At 42.8% G+C, this 22,276-nt stretch overlaps 2 protein-coding genes across 2 annotated transcripts; one reads left to right on the forward strand and one right to left on the reverse strand.

The window, feature by feature from the left end:
• Positions 1-10,888: 10,888 nt before the first annotated feature.
• On the reverse strand, positions 10,889-12,597 carry LOC128303645 (fatty acid hydroxylase domain-containing protein 2-like). Its single transcript, XM_053040682.1, has 5 exons — positions 12,065-12,597; positions 11,848-11,985; positions 11,337-11,750; positions 11,120-11,257; positions 10,889-11,022 (listed from the first exon to the last, which is right to left on the reverse strand). Exons 1-5 carry the CDS (start codon positions 12,256-12,258, stop codon positions 10,914-10,916), a joined length of 993 nt encoding a protein of 330 aa, XP_052896642.1. The 5' UTR covers positions 12,259-12,597; the 3' UTR covers positions 10,889-10,913.
• A 4,331-nt stretch (positions 12,598-16,928) lies between these two features.
• LOC128301054 (uncharacterized) lies at positions 16,929-22,276 on the forward strand. Its single transcript, XM_053037360.1, has 4 exons — positions 16,929-17,084; positions 19,739-20,674; positions 20,746-21,633; positions 21,704-22,276. The coding sequence occupies exons 1-4, from the start codon at positions 16,929-16,931 to the stop codon at positions 21,911-21,913; spliced, it is 2,190 nt and encodes a 729-aa protein (XP_052893320.1). The 3' UTR covers positions 21,914-22,276.

The following is a 22,276-nucleotide window of genomic DNA, read 5'->3' on the forward strand; positions in this document are numbered from 1 at the left end:
GGTCATTTAAAGTGGAAAAAATACATTTTGTTTTTCAGATATCTCTAGTTCTGAAGAAAAACAATACTGATCTGGACTTCCAGTTTCTAATACGGCTACAAGGTTTCATGGATTTTTTCAACTATAAATTCATGATCTTGTTTTTCAACAATTTATTTTCATTCAGGTCTAAATTTATACCAAAAATATTTTTTTATCAAAACAAATTTGGTCTTAGCATATTTTGTCTGGATATGGTTCTATTTCCTGGCATTAATACTTCCATCAGGATAACGTCATTAATCCCGTAATTTAGTACGCTGTTCCCCTTACACTTATTTTAACAAATAAAACAAAGTGTCTATAATAAACACGGTCACACCTTCGCTACATATCGTGATAATAATTTCAGTATTATTTTTAATGTCAACATAAAAAAAATAACCAAAAACAACATTTTCATCTCAAAAACTACATGTGAGTTACAGCGGAACGGAAAGGTCATTGTTCTTTGCAGCCATATTGCGGTACGATCGTTTCATTAAATACACGCACACAACAGACGGTTTGAAATCTTTGTCAAGAATTAAATGTTCCGTGCAGTGTGCTCTAAAATATCAAGGTCGCCGAGTAAAATCATTTGCTCAAAAGTTCAAAAAATTGCGTTTCCACATCTTAACACCGGCAAAACGCAAACGAACCGAACCGTAATTACTTGCACCACACTTGTCCAGAACCGTTCACTTTATAGGTCAGTTGATCTTTCAAGGTTTCAAGGCGATGAAAAAGGAACACTTCCAGCGTGTCGCTCTATTTATCATTCCTTAAAAAGTTCATTAATTCGCGCACTTGTGATCTAAATTTGCGAAACAATAAACAAGGAAATGGGCCATTTTTCAACCCAACGACAAAGCGTACAAGCGTGCTTCCACGCGACCAGGTCCGGTCGGATTTTCATCAAATCAGTTGATCAGATTTCAACAAAACTGTAACACTGTGCCATTGATTTTAATAGTTGGCAGCAATCTTATCCACCCGAAACGTATGAGGTAATGGTCTGCTTAATTATTCGAACCCATTTCCGAGTTCATTAGCGTTCAGTTTTTGCAATGCGCGGCACGGAGGAAGAAAGAGAACCTTTTAATGTCACCACTAACCGCGCCGGTCAGTACGCCTCGAGGGTTGAAATGTGTTTAATGATGCCTTCCTTCACAGCAAACGGTTGTGTTTCTAATGCGAAATCGCACAGCTTAAGCCCATTGCTAAACGAAATTGTGGCCATCGATCGTTGGTTAGTTGAAACCCATAAAAGACACATGAAAAGAATTGAGCGAGCACAAAACGCTATTATTACTATTCATCACATTGTCCAATTGGCCGTACATGGTGCGCACAATTCGTCCAACGATCAGTGCCACAAAACGATCAAACATACGGTTCCACCGTTGCGTTTGTTATGTGCTACACCTCTGTTTTTTTTTTGTCATCGAGCATTGGATACCGACCGCTGGAAGATTATTAATTTGTTGTCAGAATGCAGCCGATCGCAACCACCGATCACTGATTTGGTGCTGCAGGGTATGTCGATTCTTACACATGGAAATTCGGTGGGAACTAGTAGCACTCATACGCGCGAGCTAGATGTGATGAAAGGACGCACGGTTGAATGGTAACGCAAGCATAACCAGCGTTTTGACACGAATAACAACAAGCGGCTCCGCACAACAAAGCACAGCCCAAAAGCGCACCCCATCAAAACGGCACCCCAAAACCGGCCAAAGCACATTAATCATTTGTCAATAGAATTTTTGGCCACCATGAATACATTTTCTGCACCATAAGTGTGGTTCGGACAAAACTCGAACCACCACACGTTACCAATGTGCGCGAAGGGACCACATCGCGTGTAACTTTATCCTAGCGCCAGACCATGTTTGTTCCTGCTTCGTAACCGGCGGACGCGAAGGACACCGGCACCGTCACCAAATTCCTAGTGCATTCCGAGGTACTAGACAGCAGCGCAATGCACACACCACGCCTCGATTTCGGGCTGCGGGGATCACCTTGCCACTCATGGCAGTTCGAATTATGCTCACGATCATTACTATGATCGAACTCGCACAGAACAAGGCTCAAATCGATTTGCTACCATTTGCACCGACCACCGACTGGACTATGGGATGAAAAGTTTGCTAGAGTGGTCATGTAAAACGATATATTCTTATGTTTGGTGTAAGTGTTGCGCTGTGGGAGATAAAGTTTAAAGCATTGGTTATACTTTTTATGAGGTTTTTTATCTTAAATATCCACCTAACTTAGAAGAACAGCATACTGCTCTCCGTTTACAGTATCCACGATTTTCTTTAGGACACGCTTCGCTTTCGATTACTCGATCGTCTGTTAGTAGTTTTAGCACGAGATTGCTGCTACCGATGTTGTACCAATCTACGCCTAACATATCAAAGTTTAGCAAAAAAAAAAAGAGCACATGCATTACTTTTATTCTCGTCCACACCTTCGCACACTACATACGGGGCGCCGTAGTAAACCTCGGCGGGAGAAGGAAAAAACAACAACAACAGCAAATAAACAAACCACGATCGCTAAGCAATAATCGAAAGTGAATGGAACCGAAGCATAAAAGCCTAGGAAAGGGCTAGGAAATGGTTGCACGCCGGTGCGACATGAGAGCCCTCGGGAACGATTTGAACCACATTTCGAGGGAAACAGGTTATCGGGTGGAATGAATCAGCCCGTGAGCTTACGTGTTGTTTCTTTTTGTGGTTTCGAAAGGTAAAACGTGTGTGTGTGGATTAGAACTTCTAATGACTGAACGCAAACAGGACGGGTGGTATGTTTTTACGATACCTTTAATTCGTGATAACTGACCAAGGTTCGGGACTAATCAACGACGCTAGATGTCCAGATCAGAGGAATGGCTGTATCAGACTAAAAGACGAAAGAAGCCGCTAAGGCTCAAGGTCTGCTAAAACCTAAAAAAACAACAAAAGCTTTTGGAATATGCTTTGTCAAATAGTTTGTTATGAGAACCAAAATGGCCCGATGTGAAAAATGTGATAATTTATTAAACTAAAATAAAGTAAAATTAAAAACTTCCACCAATTGGGAAGAAAACCTCTTTTTAAACATCTTTGAGTTTACGTACACTAAGTAATTCAGTTTCATAGCCCTGTAACCGGGCCGATTAGCTAGTACTTTAAAAATTCCAAGACTAATTTCAACTCTTTAATTGGTTTTATTAAATTAAGCATCAGTATCATTTCACATCCTTTTGTTTGATAAATGTTTCATCAAAACTAACATATCTCCCAGCCAGAATGCAACATTGTAACCATCTCGATCTTAAAACCCAGGGAGTGGCAATACCGTAATGAAGACTGAGGCGAGAGAGTAAAAAAACAGAATCTGTCCTATTAAAGCCCCATTACTGTCAGCAAATAATGTTATTACTCTCACTGCTTGCACTCCTTCGAGTCCGGATGGCGTGGCAAGTATGAAGCAGAGGTGGGCAAGCAAAGAACCTCCGCGCAAAGCGCTCGTGCAGCTCGTTTAGACTTCCTGTTTGCTTGCTGACCCGATACACTTCATCATCGGCCGTCAAATTGGAGTGAAATGAAAATCGACTAGCAACAAAAAAGGGGGCAGTAAACCGCCCTCATCGCACCCGTCTCGCCGGCTACCCTACACAATCAAGAACTTCCTGAAAGATCGCCCACCAGCGGGAAGGACTGGCGCATTGAAGGGTCTGCTAACGGCGGGTTCGTGCCTGGGCCCCAGTGCAAAACCCCTAATGAGTCCCGAGTCGCGTAACGCCAAACGCCGCTGTTCGATTGTCCGGCGAGAAGAATATGAAGCAAGTGAAGGCAAGGCAGGGACACATTGGGGCCGGAGAGGAGCAAAGCTTAAAAAGAAAAGTAAAGCAAGGAGATGCGAGAAGTTGGACTGGTTCGGTAGCGAGAAGGAAGTATAGCATAATGAAAGCAGGAGGAGTGGGGAGTGGAGGGGATAAAGACACACACACACACACTTTAAACAACTCCTCCAGTAGCTCCAGCATTACTTCAGCAGTGCTAAAGAGAAATTATCCACCCCAACGGTACAGCTTACCGCACCATGCGTTCCTACCTTCTCTCCACTCTCAGAAAGGGCCAGCACTGGACCCCCAGCATAAGAAGTATATGTGCGCGCAAAATGGTCACGCTTTTTTATGCTTCATTCACTAGCCCTATGCAGACCACCCTAACCACAGCACGACGTCCTGCAATTGTCCAGACACTACCCGCTACCCTTCCCTTCCGGCCGCCAATTCCTTGCCCGGGGCCGGATTTTCGCTGGATTTTCGTTGGCGCTCTCATTACATAAGCGAATGTAGAGCAAATACGAAATTGGCATTTTGCTGCTGCCCACACGCCACCTTCGCGATCTACGGCACGGCCGCGGTGCCGTGGGTGCTTGCGGGAGACAGTTTTCGGATAGGGAGCTGCTGGTAGTGACCACCCCAAGCAAGGGTGAGTTTTCTGCACGATCGATCGACATCGACTGATTTGGGTGAGAAGTGGTTGTGGGATGAGGCTATTGATTTGCGGCTGCCCGGCCCCGGTACAATGTTTGCCGGAAATTCTCACTCGGTCGGTGTTAAACTATTTTTCTTCATAAGGTCATTAGTAGGTAGTTGCATAAACATCGCTCAGCAACAGTTTGACAAAGCAAATTAATGCATTACTTACTTATTTCATTATGTTTTGTGCAGCGGGAAAGTAAGCTGCTGTATAAAGCTCTTTAAGCGACTTCTTGCGATGCCCTACATCGGTAAGGTAAAACCTTGAGATTATGAGCTGTTGAATGAAGTGGATTAGATCCACGTTTCAGTGGGTAGTACATTCAGGCGATCTACAACATGTTTTGGATTTATTTTACAAAATAGTCCTACAAAAGTACAGGTAGTCCCGGATATAAGCTATTATAGCGGACCACCTGGAAACTTGGAAAAAATCCGCGTAAGTCGAATCCTGGTGGAATTTCATTTATACTTCAAAGTCACAGAGTCGACTTGTCTCTATGTCCTTAATTTATTTAGCAAAGCAGGCGACTTTTTGAAGCAATACGTTTCTGTGAAAAAAAAAACATATGTATTTGATCAATTTTTCACCTTTTTCATTAGATTTTGTGCTCCTCAACTCAACTCCTCCGCCACACAAGGTGAACTATAGCACCTGATAATCTGAGAATATTATTGAGAGGCTGAGTTGGTTGGAGGAAGTACCAACTTTAATATTTTTACCAACATTAACATTAATATTTTCTATCGTAGAACTCTTAAACAATGAATGAGATTAGGAAAATTTTCAGATTAAAAACGTTATGGAACCACAAAACAGGCTTTTGGAAGTAAGAAGTGTTGTGAACTGTTAATTTAAAGGAGGTTGGAAACGAAAGTCTCAAGAACTTCGTGTGAAGCTTTCGATAAAACAGACAATGTTTAAAAAAATTAGGCCAAAACACATATTTTTGTCAACGTAGTTTCTTACGACTCCAGCAAGTACAATCTCCCCCAAAAATTCAAGCAAAAAATAGAATCATAAATTTTCAAACAGGTTCGATCGTATTTTTGTTTATTTTTTCATCACTCTGTTGCTGTAAATGCACCTCACATGCTGTCCATCCGTTGCCTGTACACCGTGCACACACATTAATCTTCTGTATCGATCACTCCCGATCGGCTAAGATCGATCTCGCATGAAACATTTTTGTCTTTGATCACCACCATGTCCTGCATGCGTTTGGGGGAAGAGGGGTTGCCTTCGTATTCATTTACTTTCCACTAATTGTCCCACATTCTGACCGGGTGCAACGTAATTAAGGGGCGCGCTTATTCCCCATGACAAACATGGGCGAAACGGTCATATCATAAAAACGTGATAAATTGCGAACCCCGATTGGACTCGATAGGCGGATTAACGATCGATCAAGATATTAACTATTGCCACATGCAAAGGACTTATTTTCGTTTTTTTATGTTATTTTTCTCCTTTTCTTTTTCCTGCATTGCAATGCGATGTGAACGAGGATAATGGGTTCGAGATTGCTCCGATATGAGCGGGTGTTTGTTGTTAGTTTGTGCTAAGTGGTTTGATTTTAGCTATTAATTTTCCCGATACAGGCACCGTGATCGTGCTCTGTCCCCCTAGGCTACGATAAGCGAACCGTGCCATTTTATTATGACGTAATGTGTCAAATTAACGTGGCTCACTTCCCTAAAAAATAGTTTAGTCTAAATTAAACAAATACATTACATTGCAGTAGAATCAAATTGATTAGAAACATATAATATGGATCGTAATTGAAGCGGGTACATTCCAGTTATGTTATTCTATAATCGAAATTGATTTTGGATATTCAAAACCCAAGCAGCCAGATTTGCTTAAGCAGCCGATTTGGCAACGCTAAAGATCGTTCTTTAAATCGGTCGTTTGCAGTAAATAACCAGCGTTGAAGTTTCGCGAACTTTTAAATAACCTTTAACCGTAGAGTTGTCAACCAAATTTACACACGTAAGTTGACAACCGGCATACCCGGGTATTCCATACGTTTTGACGTATACAATTATCGGTTTTCGTAGCTAAATATTCTAAGCTATCTATTTACATTCTTGCAAAGCTTTGTAAATCGGAATGTTAAACAAATATAGAACTACAATGCAAAATTATATACATTTTTCTATATCATACATATTACAATATAAAATAGAAACAACTAATAACATTCGAAACTAGTAATCATTCGTATATTCGTAATGAATCATGCGGGGATCATTCGTAATTAATGAAAAAATAAAATGTAAATATAAAAATTGTATTCAAATTTACTCGCAATAACATATTGCATGGAAAAATAACCATTATGAACGTATGATTTGACTCTGAGTTAGAAGAGTGAAAATGGAAAAAAAGAAAAAGACTTTTGAAAGTGAAAAGACTTTTTGTACAATTATATTTTTAATTTTATGTAATGTATTTATTTTTAATTTTTTTTTCTATAATTTTTGTTGCTTCACCTGCAGCGTGGAATAAATTTGCCCATCCCTATTGCATTGCATTCTATCAAACCCGTGAGAGCGATCGCCAGCGCAAGTGAGATCAATGAAATGGGAAGTCTCCCTCATCTCTCGCTCAAACTTTCCGCCGGCTGGTTCGAAATTCCATACAAAACCGGCTGTTTTAAGATTTCCAACACCAAGAGAGCATGTATTAGCGGGAGGTAACATTTATTCCCCTCCAGCGTGCATATTTTGTCACTTGGGCCATCACTACGCATACCATCAAACCCGTGAGCACCATCGCTCAAGCAGTGAGCACCATCGCAGTGTAAGTGAGATGAAGTGAGATGAGATGTTGATGGTATGCGTAGTGATGGCCTAGGCCATCTTGATTTCTACTCCATTGTGTAGATTTTCGCAGCGACTCTCCGCATCTTTGTTTATCGGCAAAAACGGGTTGCTCTGCATACGAATAACTGCAATAAGTTCTTTTTTCTTCAACCCGCAGTTGTACGCTACGCAAACGTACGCACAATAAGCGTTCCTTGTAGCCTACGAAAAGGCGTATCGCTCACCGTGGATCAAAGCTGCAAAAAGAAGGAGGATTACACGAAGCTGAAACGTCCTTCCGGACAACTCGGGCTTGTGGTATTGTGCCCACGTCCGCGGCGATCAGGAACAGCGTTGGTATCCTTGGTGCATTACGTAAGAAACGATCTCCTGCAGCGAACCAACTGTCGAGACTTTTAGGTGATAACATCCCGCAAGCCGTATGTGAAAGTTCTGTTCCACAGCCCATCAAAAACAGGCCGGCGTTTTTGCGTAGATACAAAACGCAACCCGTTAAAAATGAACCGATAGAATCGAACGATCTGTGGCGGGTGGTGAAGACAATCTTGTGCAATCAAACAGTGTATCCCGTTAACGTTTGCTGGCTACTATGGAACAATCCGTGGTTCGGTGCCGGACGTGGGTGTGATCTTGCGCGATCTGGTCGTGTGTGTCTTCTTTGCCGAGATTGGATTTTACTTCGTGAATCGATTCTTGCACCTCAAGCCACGGTACAAACTGGTCCATAAAAAGCACCACGAATGGACGGCACTGTTTGCTTGGACCGCTATGTACTGCCATCCGATCGGGCACTTCAGCAACATGATCCCACCGAGGATCGGCATACAGCTCCTGAAGGCGCACATCTTCACCACTGCCATCTGATTTCCGTTGGTGATCTTTAACACGATTCGGGATCATTGTGGCTACTATTTGCCGTTCTTTGCCAGCTCCGAGTACCACGATTATCATCACGCGAAGTATGAATCATTAAGCCAAACTGCTGTATGAGGGATATTCTTGCACAGCTTAATAGGAATGTTTGTTGTATGTTTACAGATTTACTGAGTGCTTCGGAACGTTCGGGTATCTCGATTGGTTGCACGGGAGGGACACAACGTTCCGGAAGTCAAAGCAGCATGGACAACGGAGATAATCAGCTGTGGGTTTGTTTTGGGTTTAGTTTTAGCAAGAATTGTTGCGATATATTTATTACAAAGTTTGTTAAAAAGTAACGTTTATTTTCATATAACAAAATTACTTTGTTGTAAAGGCAAGAGTGTAATAAAAAAAAACGAACAAACAAACAAATGAAACACAACTGAAAATACTAACAGCAATGCAAATTAATTATTGTCTTTCGACTCTTAAATTCGCGATCTTCGTTTCGCAACAAGCACCATCCGAAAGTATTTTTATTGATAAAACAATACGTAAGTATAATGGGGGTGTATTATTTGATAAACGTGGTTATTTTTGAACATTCTTTTATATGAACTCCATCCGCACCATGTCGATCGTTCCACGCACATTATTTTCGTATCTTGCCCATGCGTTTAAATCTCCACCAGTGGATGAAAAAAATGTGTATCCGAAATTCCATAAAAACTTGCCGTCGTCGTCGGCCGGTACGAAATTCCATACAAAACGGGCTGTTTTCAGATTTCCTACACCAAGAGAGCATCCAAAACAGGAGGTAACATTTATTCCCCTCCAGCGTGCATATAGCTGAACCGCTCACGCGTGTTAACATTGCCGGTGATAGAAGAGTTTCTCACACGTTAACCATTATTACAGGGGTTTTGGGGACTAAATTGACATGTTCAGCGTGATGTTGTTTGGCTCGTTTTGTTATCTCATATAATTGTCTCATATATCACAAATAATATAATATAATATAATCATTGGCAAGTTATCGTTGCCAGCAACAACATTTGACGGTCATTTAATAGCTCTATCGAACTTGTCAACGCATATAGCTTTTCCAGAACAAAGCAACACCGAGCTGGACTTGTCAATACATACGACGCTAACCCTGCAACGCACACCATCATTTGCTCTCTTCAAGGCAAAAAATCCCCTCCCTCATTCGCATACCTGGCTTATCACGGAGGGGAATCTTATCACGCGGTGCTCTCATTTATTATCGGCATTGGCTGCCTCACCATTCGAGTGATACGATCGCCGTGTGTGGCTATGTGTAGCGTGGGTGTGTGATCTGTTCAGGCGAGTGGAACTGTTTGTTCTTCGATATGATCGCCTTGTGTGGTTTTGTGTCGCGTGTGTGTGAGCAACACCCACATTTTGCTCATGCTGTACAGTACGATCCCCTGTACAGTACGATTCGATGTGTTGCGTGTGTATGGACAAGCTGCGGGTTTGTTTTGGTTTTAGTTTGAGCAAGAATTGTTGCGCTATAATTATCACAAAGTTTGTTAAAAAGTAACGTTTATTTTCATATAACAAAATTACTTTGTTGTAAAGGCAAGAGTGTAATAAAAAACGAACAAACAAACAAATGAAACACAACTGAAAATACTAACAGCAATGCAAATTAATTATTGTCTTTCGACTCTTAAATTCGCGATCTTCGTTTCGCAACAAGCACCATCCGAAAGTATTTTTATTGATAAAACAATACGTAAGTATAATGGAGGTGTATTATTTGATAAACGTGGTTATTTTTGAACATTCTTTTATATGAACTCCATCCGCACCATGTCGATCGTTCCACGCACATTCTTTTCGTATCTTGCCCATGCGTTCAAATCTCCACCAGTCGATGAAAAAAATGCGTATCCGAAATTCCATAAAAACTTGCCGTCGTCGTCGGCCGGTACGAAATTCCACACAAAACGAGCTGTTTTCAGATTTCCTACACCGAGAGAGCATCCAAAACAGGAGGTAACATTTATTCCCCTCCAGCGTGCATAGTTTGTCACTTGGGCCATCACTACGCATACCATCAAACTCATCTCACTTCATCTCACTTACACTAGCGATGGTGCTCACGGGTTTGATGGTATGCGTAGTGATGGCCCACTTGACAAAATATGGGGGCATACATGTTACCTCTTGCTAATACATGCTCTCTTGGTGTTGGAAATCTGAAAACAGCCGGTTTTGTAGGGAATTTCTAAGCAGCCGGCGGAAATTTTGAGCGAGAGATGAGGGAGACTTCCCATTTCATCCATCTCACTTGCGCTGGCGGTCGCTCTCACAGAAATCTGAAAACAGCTGGTTTGTATATTTTGCATAATCTATTTGATTCATTTATTATGTTTTTTATGTTATGATAAAACCAACGATTCCTTTTTAAATTTTAAATCCGTTCAATTTGTCCCGAAAATAAGTACAATAATAAAAGAAGCAGAAGTGGAACGTCATGCTCCATACAAAATGTTTGTAATACTCGGGTATGCTGGTGGCCAACTTACGTGGTAAAGTTTAAAATAAATCAAAATTAAATACTTACTGCTTGCTTAAAATTACAATGTATACACCAAAAAATCGAAAATAAAATCGGAAATGAGTTTATTATCAATGTTTAGCAAATGAGTAGAGAAAAGGTAAAAGCAAAATGCTGAATTGTTTCCATGTTGAAGAGCTCCCAAACGGTTTTATTGAATACATGAGTTTGTAATTTAATAGAACAGCTAGAAAGACGAAAGGACGATTGATGTTTTAGTACGAGGTATTCCTTACCACCCTCACTCGTAAGCTTTGGATGGCAAACAGGTGGCTTCGGATTACCTATCCGGATACAACTCTCGGGCCGATTTATTGCCCCAAAGTGTGCGATGACGCTGGTGCTGCTTTGACTTCCGAAACGTTGTGTCCGTCCCGTGCAACCAATCGAGATACCCGAACGTTCCGAAGCACTCAGTAAATCTGTAAACATACAACAAACATTCATATAAAACTGTGCAAGAATATCCCTCATGCAGCAGTTTGGCTTAATGATTCATACTTCGCGTGATGATAATCGTAGTACTCGGAGCTGGCAAAGAACGGCAAATGGTAGCCACAATGATCCCGAATCGTGTTAAGGATTACCAACGGAAACCAGATGGCAGTGGTGAAGATGTGCGCCTTCATGAGCTGTATGCCGATCATCGGCGGGATCATGTGGCTGATGATGTGCCCGATCGGATGGCAGTACATAGCGGTCCAAGCAAACAGTGCCGTCCATTCGTGGTGCTTTTTATGGACCAGTTTGTACAGTGGCTTGAGGTGCAAGAATCGATGCACGTAGTAAAATCCATTCTCGGCAAAGAAGACACACACGATCAGATCGCGTAAGATCACACTTGCCGAGGGTAGCGTGCGTACGTCTGGCACCGAACCACGGATTGTTCCATAGTAGCCAGCTATAACGAAACAGCTAGAAAGACGAAAGGACGATTGATGTTTTAGTGCGAGGTATTCCTTACCACCCTCACTCGTAAGCTTTGGATGGCAAACAGGTGGCTTCGGATTACCTATCCGGATACAACTCTCGGGCCGATTTATTGCCCCAAAGTGTGCGATGACGCTGGTGCTGCTTAGACTTCCGAAACGTTGTGTCCGTCCCGTGCAACCAATCGAGATACCCGAACGTTCCGAAGCACTCAGTAAATCTGTAAACATACAACAAACATTCTTATAAAGCTGTGCAAGAATATCTCTCATACAGCAGTTTGGCTTAATGATTCATACTTCGCGTGATGATAATCGTGGTACTCGGAGCTGGGAAAGAACGGCAAATGGTAGCCACAATGATCCCGAATCGTGTTAAGGATTACCAACGGAAACCAGATGGCAGTGGTGAAGATGTGCGCCTTCATGAGCTGTATGCCGATCATCGGCGGGATCATGTGGCTGATGATGTGCCCGATCGGATGGCAGTACATAGCGGTCCAAGCAAACGGTGCCGTCCATTCGTGGTGCTTTTTATGGACCAGTTTGTACAGTGGCTTGAGTTGCAAGAATCGATTCACGAAGTAAAATCCAATCTCGGCAAAGAAGACACACACGACCAGATCGCGCAAGATCACACCCACGTCCGGCACCGAACCACGGATTGTTCCATAGTAGCCAGCAAACGTTAACGGGATACACTGTTTGATTGCACAAGATTGTCTTCATCACCCGCCGCAGATCGTTCGATTCTATCGGTTCATTTTTACCGGGTTGCGTTTTGTATCTACGCAAAAACGCCAGCCTGTTGGTGATGGGTTGTAGAACAGAACTTTCACATACGGCTTGCGGGATGTTATCGCCTAAAAGTCTCGACAGTTGGTTCGCTGCAGCAGATCGTTTCTTGCGTAATGCAGCAAAGAAAAGCACCACTGTTCCTGATCGCCGCGGACGTGGGCACAATACCACAAGCCCGAGTTGTCCGGAAGGACGTTTCAGCTTCGTGTAATCCTCCTTCTTTTTGCAGCTTTGATCCACGGTGAATGATACGCCTTTTCGTAGGCTACAAGGAACGCTTATTGTGCGTACGTTTGCGTAGCGTAGAACTGCGGGTTGAAGAAAAAAGAACTTATTGCAGTTATTTGTATGCAGAGCAACCCGTTTTTGCCGATAAACAAAGATGCGGAGAGTCGCTGCGAAAATCTACACAATGGAGTAGAAATCAAGATGGCCTAGGCCATCACTACGCATACCATCAAACTCATCTCACTTCATCTCACTTACACAAGCGATCGCTCTCACGGGTTTGATGGTATGCGTAGTGATGGCCCAAGTGACAAAATATGCACGCTGGAGGGGAATAAATGTTACCTCCTGTTTTGGATGCTCTCTTGGTGTTGGAAATCTGAAAACAGCCGGTTTTGTATGGAATTTCGAACCAGCCGGCGGAAAGTTTGAGCGAGAGATGAGGGAGACTTCCCATTTCATCCATCTCACTTGCGCTGGCGATCGCTCTCACGGGTTTGATATTATGTAATGCAATAGGGATGGGCAAATTTATTCCACGCTGCAGGTGAAGCAACAAAAATTCTAGAAAAAAAAATTAAAAATAAATACGTTACATAAATTGTACAAAAAGTCTTTTCAATTTCAAAAGTCTTTTTTTTCCATTTTCACTCTTCTAACTCAGAGTCAAATCATACGTTCATAATGGTTATTTTTCGATGCAATATGTTATTGCGAGTAAATTTGAATACAATTTTTATATTTACATTTTATTTTTTCATTAATTACGAATGATCCCCGCATGATTCATTACGAATATACGAATGATTACTTGTTTCGAATGTTATTAGTTGTTTCTTTTTTATATTATATTATGTGTGATATAAAAATAATGTACATAATTTTGCATTATAGTTCTATATTCATTTAACATTACGATTTCCAAAGATTTGCAAAAATATAAATACAGGCAGTCCGCGAGATACGTGGTCCTCTTATACAGGCAGTCCCGGAGATACGCGGTTCCTCTTATACGCGGATTCGGAGATACGCAGTTTTTGGAAATTTTACAGATGAGCTAGTTTATAGCACAAAATCTAAGCAAAAAGATGAAAATTGATCGAAAATACCGTTTTTTGTCATATAAAACATTTCTTTCTAACTTATTTTAATGTTATCTTTCTTAAAATCGCCTGATTCGGTGAAAAAATTATGTCCAGAGAAGGAAGTCGACTCTGTGACTTTGAAGTATAAACGAAATTGCCCCAGAATTCGACTTACGCGAAAATTCGAGTGACGCGGACTTTTCCCGAGTTATAGCGGTCCGTTATAAAAGCGTATCTCGGGGACTCCCTGTACTGCTTATCATTTAAAGAAAAATCGTTGGCTACGCGTGGCCAGAAGAGTGTGTGTGTGTGTGTATGCGGTATGCATTATAAATACGGTTCATCTGATAAATAAAACAGAAATTACAGTTCATTTGCTAGAAAATGTGCAGCGAATAAACTAAAACATGTTGCATGGTGCGTTCCTATTTACGTCCGAACACAGCTGTGGTGGCGACCCGTTGTGCGAGACCGCTTCCATGAATGAGAGCTGGACACTCGCGCGCCCCGCGCGGCCACCCTTGCTCCTTCCTTTGCCTTTCTTTCACACCCCCTCGAAGGGTCAAACAATCATGCTATTCGGCCCAGAAACGGCCGATTTTTCGATTCGGCAATTTGATACGATGCTAGCGCCATTTGAGGTGCAGCGGAGAGTACCGCAAGCTCGATTCATATTCGAACAGTTCCCGAGACACCTTTCGAGCAGCGTCTTTGGTTTGCTAGCTGTACAGTGTCGTTCTTAACCGCAGCAAATGGTTCGGAAAATCGTTTGCAATAGAAGTTTCTCTATTGTTTGAACCTATCTATTGTAACAGTTGTATAATTGTAGTTCGAATTACGATTTGTTTATGTTAAATCCATAGATAATGGAGCTGTGTCATCTGATTATTCGCAGAACTTTAAAGGATTAGTGTGGATAGTGGTGTAATGAGGGAGGTTTAACCCCCTTGAATCATTGTGCTTTACCATAAACAATTAGGCAAATCAAAAAGCTGTATGATTTAAGTTGAGCAAAGGGGCTTGAAAGATTAACTTCTTGATAGAATTTTTTTGACTAATATGACTAATTTCTTTTTTTTCATTTGTTTAGGATGTTGTTAACACCCAACTTGGTGTCATTATTGCGTGCTTAGAATCACTTCTTTTCTCATTGCTTTAAAATTGTGGTAAACCATCGCCGAAACCTTCTTTAACAGCTACACAGACAGAGATTGTTCGAGAAGTTAGATAATACTTTAGGAGGTAGTTTGCCAACAAGTCTATAATATACACTTATTCCTTTGTGCATAATGAAAGAATTTTTCTTACTGATGCATACTTCATTGAAAAAAAAATTTTTTTTTGCTTATTATTGTCTGCCAAAAGAGTGTTTTAATGATGATGTTGTTCTACAATATAATCAACTAATCGACCACACTAAACTTCATACATCTTTCAAGTCGTTGTTCTGCAAGGATCTGCTTGCGAATAAAAATAATATTTCAGCGAATATTCGTATCCTGCCTGTGCCATTACACGCTTTATCTATTTTAGCATTAACAAGTACTATTTAGTACTTCTTTGCCCCGTTCTTAGAATAGAATTTCCTTTTTTTACCCATTGTTTTATTCATTTTATTTCTCTGTTGCATATTTTCTTTTGTGAAACATGTTTCTCATGCTTTCTCAAATATGTTTCATGTTACAAATACAAAATTAGGACAGAAAAACACTTAAGATGCCAGCACAACATGAACAAAACACCAACAACACCGAGCAAACTACACCAGTACGGGACACAAATAGATCAACATCAAAAGAGCAAGCGAGAAACCGCTGTTGTGTTGCCGTTTTTCACTATCTAACCGTGAACTGCTGTTGTGTGCGGAGTAAAAATGTGAAAAACTGACGCATTTGTTTCGCACCCATGCATTGTGCAGCTCTGTTCCGCATTCAGCATCTCGCTCTAGCACCCCTCTGCACCCTGCTACACATAGCATGGTTCGTTCGTTCACAAAATCAACATCATCCCCCCAACCAAGCGAGGGGTGCCAGTGCACAACACTAGCCCACAGGGGCCACACATACCAGCGCGTGCTGGGGACGGTGTTGGTTTCACAACACACAGCACCACCATCCCGGACAACAAAAAAAAAAACACACACACGCGGCGCAGTAGCGCTCTCGCTCGTTTCGTGATCAGTTGACGTGCGCTCGTGACGAAGAATACGCGCAATATTTCACTCTCCCAACTACCCCACACCAGCAAGGGGATGATGATGGGGGTGCCCTGAAGAAAGATTTTTCTTGCCGCGTTGAATCAACAGTCGTCGTTGGGACCGTTTGTGAGCCAAAAGGGCAGCGAGTGCGTGTGGCTGTGTAGAATCTTGTTTGAAACGTTTGCACAAGAGCAAACCGTTGCTGTTTTGTGAACCGTTGTGATAATCTTGACGGGAACAGAAATTGAAACACCGAGGAAAGGGATTGTTGCTGCTGTAATCCCTATTATCGGAATCCCCCACCTCTCCATAAAGGCAAGCTTCCCCATTTGTAGCGCAACGAAAATAGGCAACAACACAGCTACACGCACGCACACTCATCCAACCGAGCCGTAAGTGTGTGTGTGTGTGTGTTTATGTGCGTGTTGTGTGGTTGCACTTGTGAAATATTCTTCATTCGCTAACACATCTCCTCCCTCCCTTCCTCGCCAGTGTTTGTTAGTGGCAACAAAGGAGCAACACGCACAGCATGTGATTCAGTGCGTAAGCGTGCCCGCGACGGACTGAGAAAGAACTCAACCCCTTACGGGGCGGCAAAAAAGGGTGTTTTTCACAATTTCACAATCGCAGGCTAGAGGCTACGGGCCTTCGGATGTGTGAGCCCCTGAGAAAAGTGTGTCCACTGACGATGTGTGGTTGAAAATTCGCGCAAAAAGATCCTTAACTGTAGACGTAGAGTGAAATTTGGCGCCAGTGAAATCAGTGAGCAAATGTGCAACATAGCACGTGCTTAGTGTTGCTGAAGGAAGTTTGCGTTGACTAGCCTTGTTGTTGTGTACACTAACTGGCAGGTTCGATGGATTCGAACAGCTTGCTGAGCATGAACTTAGCACTGAACGTGGCCCGGAAATGTCGCATCTGCGGCATGGACATACTGGATCTCACGTGCGCCTTTCCGATCTTTGGTAATGATCGGCTGGATCAGAAAATCGAACGTTATCTTCAGCTCAATGTAAGTAAGGGGTTTAGAACATTGCAAACAGCACTACTACGTACTACTACGTCAGTTTGACGTTTCAGAAGCCTTCATATGTCATTCATTCTACCTTTCATCCTTCACTGTTTTTGTTTTGAATGCTAGAGACTTTTGAAAATAATACTGTTCACCAAAACGTTTAACTTCGCTCGATAGAAAATTCTCCCCGGGTTTGTAGTGTGTGGTTCGCGTACAATGATGATGGCCTTGGTTTTAGTAGCCAGCCGACCGAGTGCTACCCCTTCAAGCAACTTAAAGTAGGCAGGACCGAGATAGCAACACAATGCTCCACATCCACCACGCAGCGCACAGGGAAAAGCGAAACAAAACAGCAAGGGTTGTGTGTAAAATCTCTATGTTCCGCACACTACCCACTGCTGCCATTAGTGTGCGTTCGTGCGGCAATGTAAAAAGAGCGCGCATTTTCTGACGGTTCGTTGTGTTTGGGTAAGGGGTGAACTCGAGGGTGGCTAGTAAACGTGTACGGCGTAAACACACGGATGCATTTAGTGCAAGAGATGAGAGGATAGCTTTCTTTCTTTCATACGGGAATGGGAAAATTGATTTAGTTTTTATTTTTCGCTTGATAAATACAAAAACAATTCCCCCGTTTGCTTCCTTTAAAACGCGAAACTGGATTGATCTGTTTGCCACTATTCTAGTACTTCTCGCAGAGATTTTATGTAGGAGGGAGATAGCATTCCGTGTGAGTAATTGAGTGAGTCTACTAACTCGAGCAACGCTTTCGAAGAAGTGACAGAGAGAGACAAAGGAGATGTCAAAACAAACGCACGTTTGATATCCTGCCGTAGATGAGATGATGCGGAAAGATTAAATATTTCCCAGTTTTGAGATGAGCTAAAGCAAAGTAGAGGGAAAAACACAATCGTTCAGTGCAAATAATTGGATTCGAAACAAGGGAGGAAACGCTGTTGTTTAGTAGTAGTGGTTCGGTACTACACCTACACCACCTTACCACTCTCGCACACTTCTGGCATTCTGTACGGGGTATTGATTTTATTTTTAAAAACACCTCACAATGTCAATGTTCCTAGCACGCGAACGCATACACCCAAACCAGACGGCTATTTCCAATGCCACCAAACTGCGACGTGCAAGATAGGGCCCCCGCGTTGCGTTAGAGCGAACATCAGAGAGAGAGAGAGATAGAGTGAGACGGCTGAAAATGCATTAGTAGCAGAGCATAGGAAAAGAAACGTCTTCATCGTACTAAAAGGGCCCTGCACTGCTTCAATTGTAAGTGCGTGCCTCAATAAATGTACCGCGCTCACAGCGTAAGGGATGATACAAAGGCGCAACAGTTGTATCCTTTGTTTCGCTCAACGGATGAGTGGTAAATTTCGCGCCATTTTGCCTCACCGAAACGGTGCTCCTATTCGCACAAAGTGAAAGCTGGCGCTGGTTTTTTGTATTCGAGAGAAAGGCAGGAAAACAAACGGGTATCCACGGTTGTCCCAGTTGGAACCAAGTGGAACGCACTGTCACGCAGTTTTTATGCGAGTGTGTGTGTGTGTGTGTGTGTGGTATTCACGCAGATTTACATCGTACGCAATGATTTTAACTGACACCACGTGTACGGATGGGGCGCGCTTGTGGAGTGTGCAAAAGAGGGACAAGCGACCGAAAGAGAGAGCGCAGTGTGTGATTATGCAAGTAATGGCAGCAACCAAGGGGATGGAGCGAGACACACTTAGCACGCGACATCCCCTGCTCTCTGCTCTCTCATACTTTTTCGCTCTCTCTCTCACTCGCTCCCGTAACCTAGCGACCAGCTTCACTCAGCTCCACACAGAGAGTGCACGCGAACGTGCAAGCGAGAGAGCAAACAAACAAACCCCTCGGGCAACCTTTCAACCCCCTATCGATGTTTCACCGCGTGCTTGCTCCATACTGTCCAACAGGTGCTTTGTTGATAAATGTTTTGAATGTTTTGCAAACAATTCTTAGCTTTTGTGACTGCTATAATTATTTATCGGTTAATTTGCACGAAGAGAACAACGATGTAAACCATAATGACGGTGATGTTCCACGTATTTAAAAGGCTCCAAATGGCTATTGTTACGAGAAATCCTCCATTGATAAACTAAGTAACTAAATTATTTTGAGTACCATGATCAACAAGAACGTCTCATTGGTTTAGCACTACATCCATGGCTAATAAACCTTTCGATAATATTTTTACTATCAATGCAAGGCTCTTAGGGAGCTCTTGATCTTCAAAAAAGAATTACAAATTTAATGTAATGAAACTTCCTGTGAACCTGTGTACAACTTCAACTTCGTTTATACTTTGAATTCATAAAGATACAGATCCGGGTCAACAACAGCAATTGATGTAGTAAAAGATTCCTTCTTCATTGAATTCTGGGAAATTTCGTGAAGATTACCTATAAACATATTCTTATTGGCAATCGTGGCAGTCTGTCTGTCGTTCCAACATATCACTAAAACCATTACTTCGGAATGTAAAGCTATAGAATAATTGTATAGAAAATTAATAGCACGAAATACAAGTGCAAAATAATTTAATGTTGATTCTTAATAATTAAGTTAAACTTCATAACACCATTAGCTGCACTAAACTGTACTCCAACAACATTCCATTTCAGATACAAATCGATGATCTCCTCCCGAAATGTATCTGTGGGTCCTGCTACCTAAAGCTCGAAAGCATCGACCAGTTCGCAATGATGGCAAACCGCACCGAGGAAGCCTTCCGGTCCTGGCTCAGTCGTTTGCGGGGTCTCAACTGTCCTGCGGAGGCGGCGAAAAATGTGAACGTCATGTTGCCGCTATTCCGACCCGATCCGGACATTATCGATACGAAGAAGGGAACCATTTTATGTACACCGAAGATTGTGCAGCGCATTGCTGCACCGGCAACGACGTTGCCCAATCCTCCGGCAAGCAGCAGTCCGCCGGATAAGGGCATTATATCGTACAGTGACCTGAAGCTGGGACTGCTCATCAAGGACCAGGAACTGCTGAAACTGATTCTCAAGGCGCTCAAGTGGGCGGAAAATGATCGCCGTGCGTCGTTTGAGGTGTTGATACAGCGGCTCAAAAATTCCAGCTTCCGCGAGATTCTGTCCAATCGCAATCTGTTGAACGACAGCGATCTTACTCAGCTGCTCAAGTCGTACATTGGCCAGGGTGTGTTGAACAGTTTCGCCACGCCACCGGCTGGTACGGTTCCTTTGAATAACAATGTTCCTCCAACGGTTACGCTTCAGCCAAGTGGTCTGGATCAATACAATCGACCGAATGAATATTTTGTTGAAACTAGTAAAGTAAAATCTGTGTATCAAGCTGCTTCAAACGTCGCAATGCCACCAACCGGATCGGTGAATGAGTACCGAATTGATGAAGGCAGCGTCACCCAGATGGAGGTAGGAGTTGACCCTGATCTGTACCTACCGTATGAGGATGAGGATAGCAGCAGTGCAACAAAGTTTGAGGCAAGGCTCGACGATCGTCAGGAAAATACGGTCACCATTAAGCTCGTTACTACGAACGTTGCAGGAGATATGATCGAAAACAAGCGGGTGAGTTATCGCTTTAAGCACATACAATTTCAGTTTATAGCAGCCTTTAAACCTGCTTGTTGTACTTCCAGATGATTCCCGCAATCCTAAACGTGCGGGGTAACAAACGATTTCAATGCAGTGCATGTCCGGAATGCTTCGAAACAAACGGCGAACTTCAGCATCACATCGTACGAAGACATCTGCCCAGAACGAACCGTACGGTGATGACGGACCAAGGCAAACCGGCTATCAAAATTCGAGTTCGAAAGAGCAAACCGACACCGATGCCAACATCCCCGAATGTAATCCCGCCGATAACACCAACCGTCGCAAAACCTGCGCCACCAGTAGAGCGCACTGAGTCCTCATCACCGTCCGGAATTAAAATTGTGCCGTTAAAAATTCCGGCCTCGACCACCATCACCGTTGTTCCGGCCACTTCCCAACCGATTCCGGTCAAACCCGTTACCGATCACAAGCTCGAAATAACTACTGCGATCGAAACGAAGCCTCCCGTGGTATCTTCCCCAAGAAAGGCGGAGCTTATGGTACGGAAATCTAAACGGAAATCCTCGCTCAGGCTAGACATCAGCTCTCTGCTAATGGAGAAGCAAAGAAGGCGAAAGGTTCCGCAAGATGAGCAACCGACAACGTCACAGCCAAAAGTGTCGCGCAAGGCTACCAACGCATCGTTCTGTTCACTTTGCCGGAAGAGGCTTGCAGCGCGGGAAAGCATGCGCGATCACATGCAGCGCGAACACTCTCGCTTTGAGTGCGAAAAGTGTGATCGGGCGTTTAAGAGTGCGCTCAACCTGAACCGCCACCAGCAGTATCATGCGAGTGTGGCCGGTACCAGCACGGAGTCGATCGTTTCGAAGAGTGCGTCACCGAAGGTGCACAAATTGAACCAACCTGAGGAACAAACGTACAAATGTACCTACTGCGAGAAAGCATTTAAAAGAAGCCATCATCTAAAGGTATGTGTTGTTGCAGGTGGTGTTATCCTTTGAGTTCGTTAAAACGATAATTCTCTGTCGTACCTTCCAGCTACACCTGAAACATCACACAAAGGACGCGCCGGTGCGAACGCTGCAGGACAAACCCGGCCCCGGAAATAGTTTGCGCAGACGAGCGAAAGATAACCATAGTGCCATTAGCAGTGTGCTTCATGCTAGCGATACCACCACCAGGACGAGAAGGACGGAAGCGTCCAAACGTAAAAGTACAATGAATAGAAAAGTTAGATTTGCTTGCTAGAGTAACTATCCTATCGCTAAATCCTTCCCATTTCGGTGCTTTTGTGTAGTCGAATGTGTTAATGTCAGTTGTTGTTTCTTACAAAGAATTGCTTTTATTGTTTGGTAGATGTATAAGAGAAATGTTTTACGAAATAAAATTACACATAAAACCATACACGTGTTGTCTGTAGTTCTGGAAGTCCTGCGAAGTGTTGGAAGTATATGTCTTCAATATATGGAGTATGCGTTCAGTCCCCAGGTTTTTGAAACAACTCTCGAAAGAGTTGAAGAGTTTTGCAGTCTTAGCATGATCTTATCTTAACGTGTATTAACTTAAACACGTAGAATCGTAGATCGAAGATTGATGAAATGTCCCTCTCTA

Source organism: Anopheles moucheti, chromosome 3 (genome assembly GCF_943734755.1).
Source record: "Anopheles moucheti chromosome 3, idAnoMoucSN_F20_07, whole genome shotgun sequence".
NCBI classification, from domain to species: domain Eukaryota; kingdom Metazoa; phylum Arthropoda; class Insecta; order Diptera; family Culicidae; genus Anopheles; species Anopheles moucheti.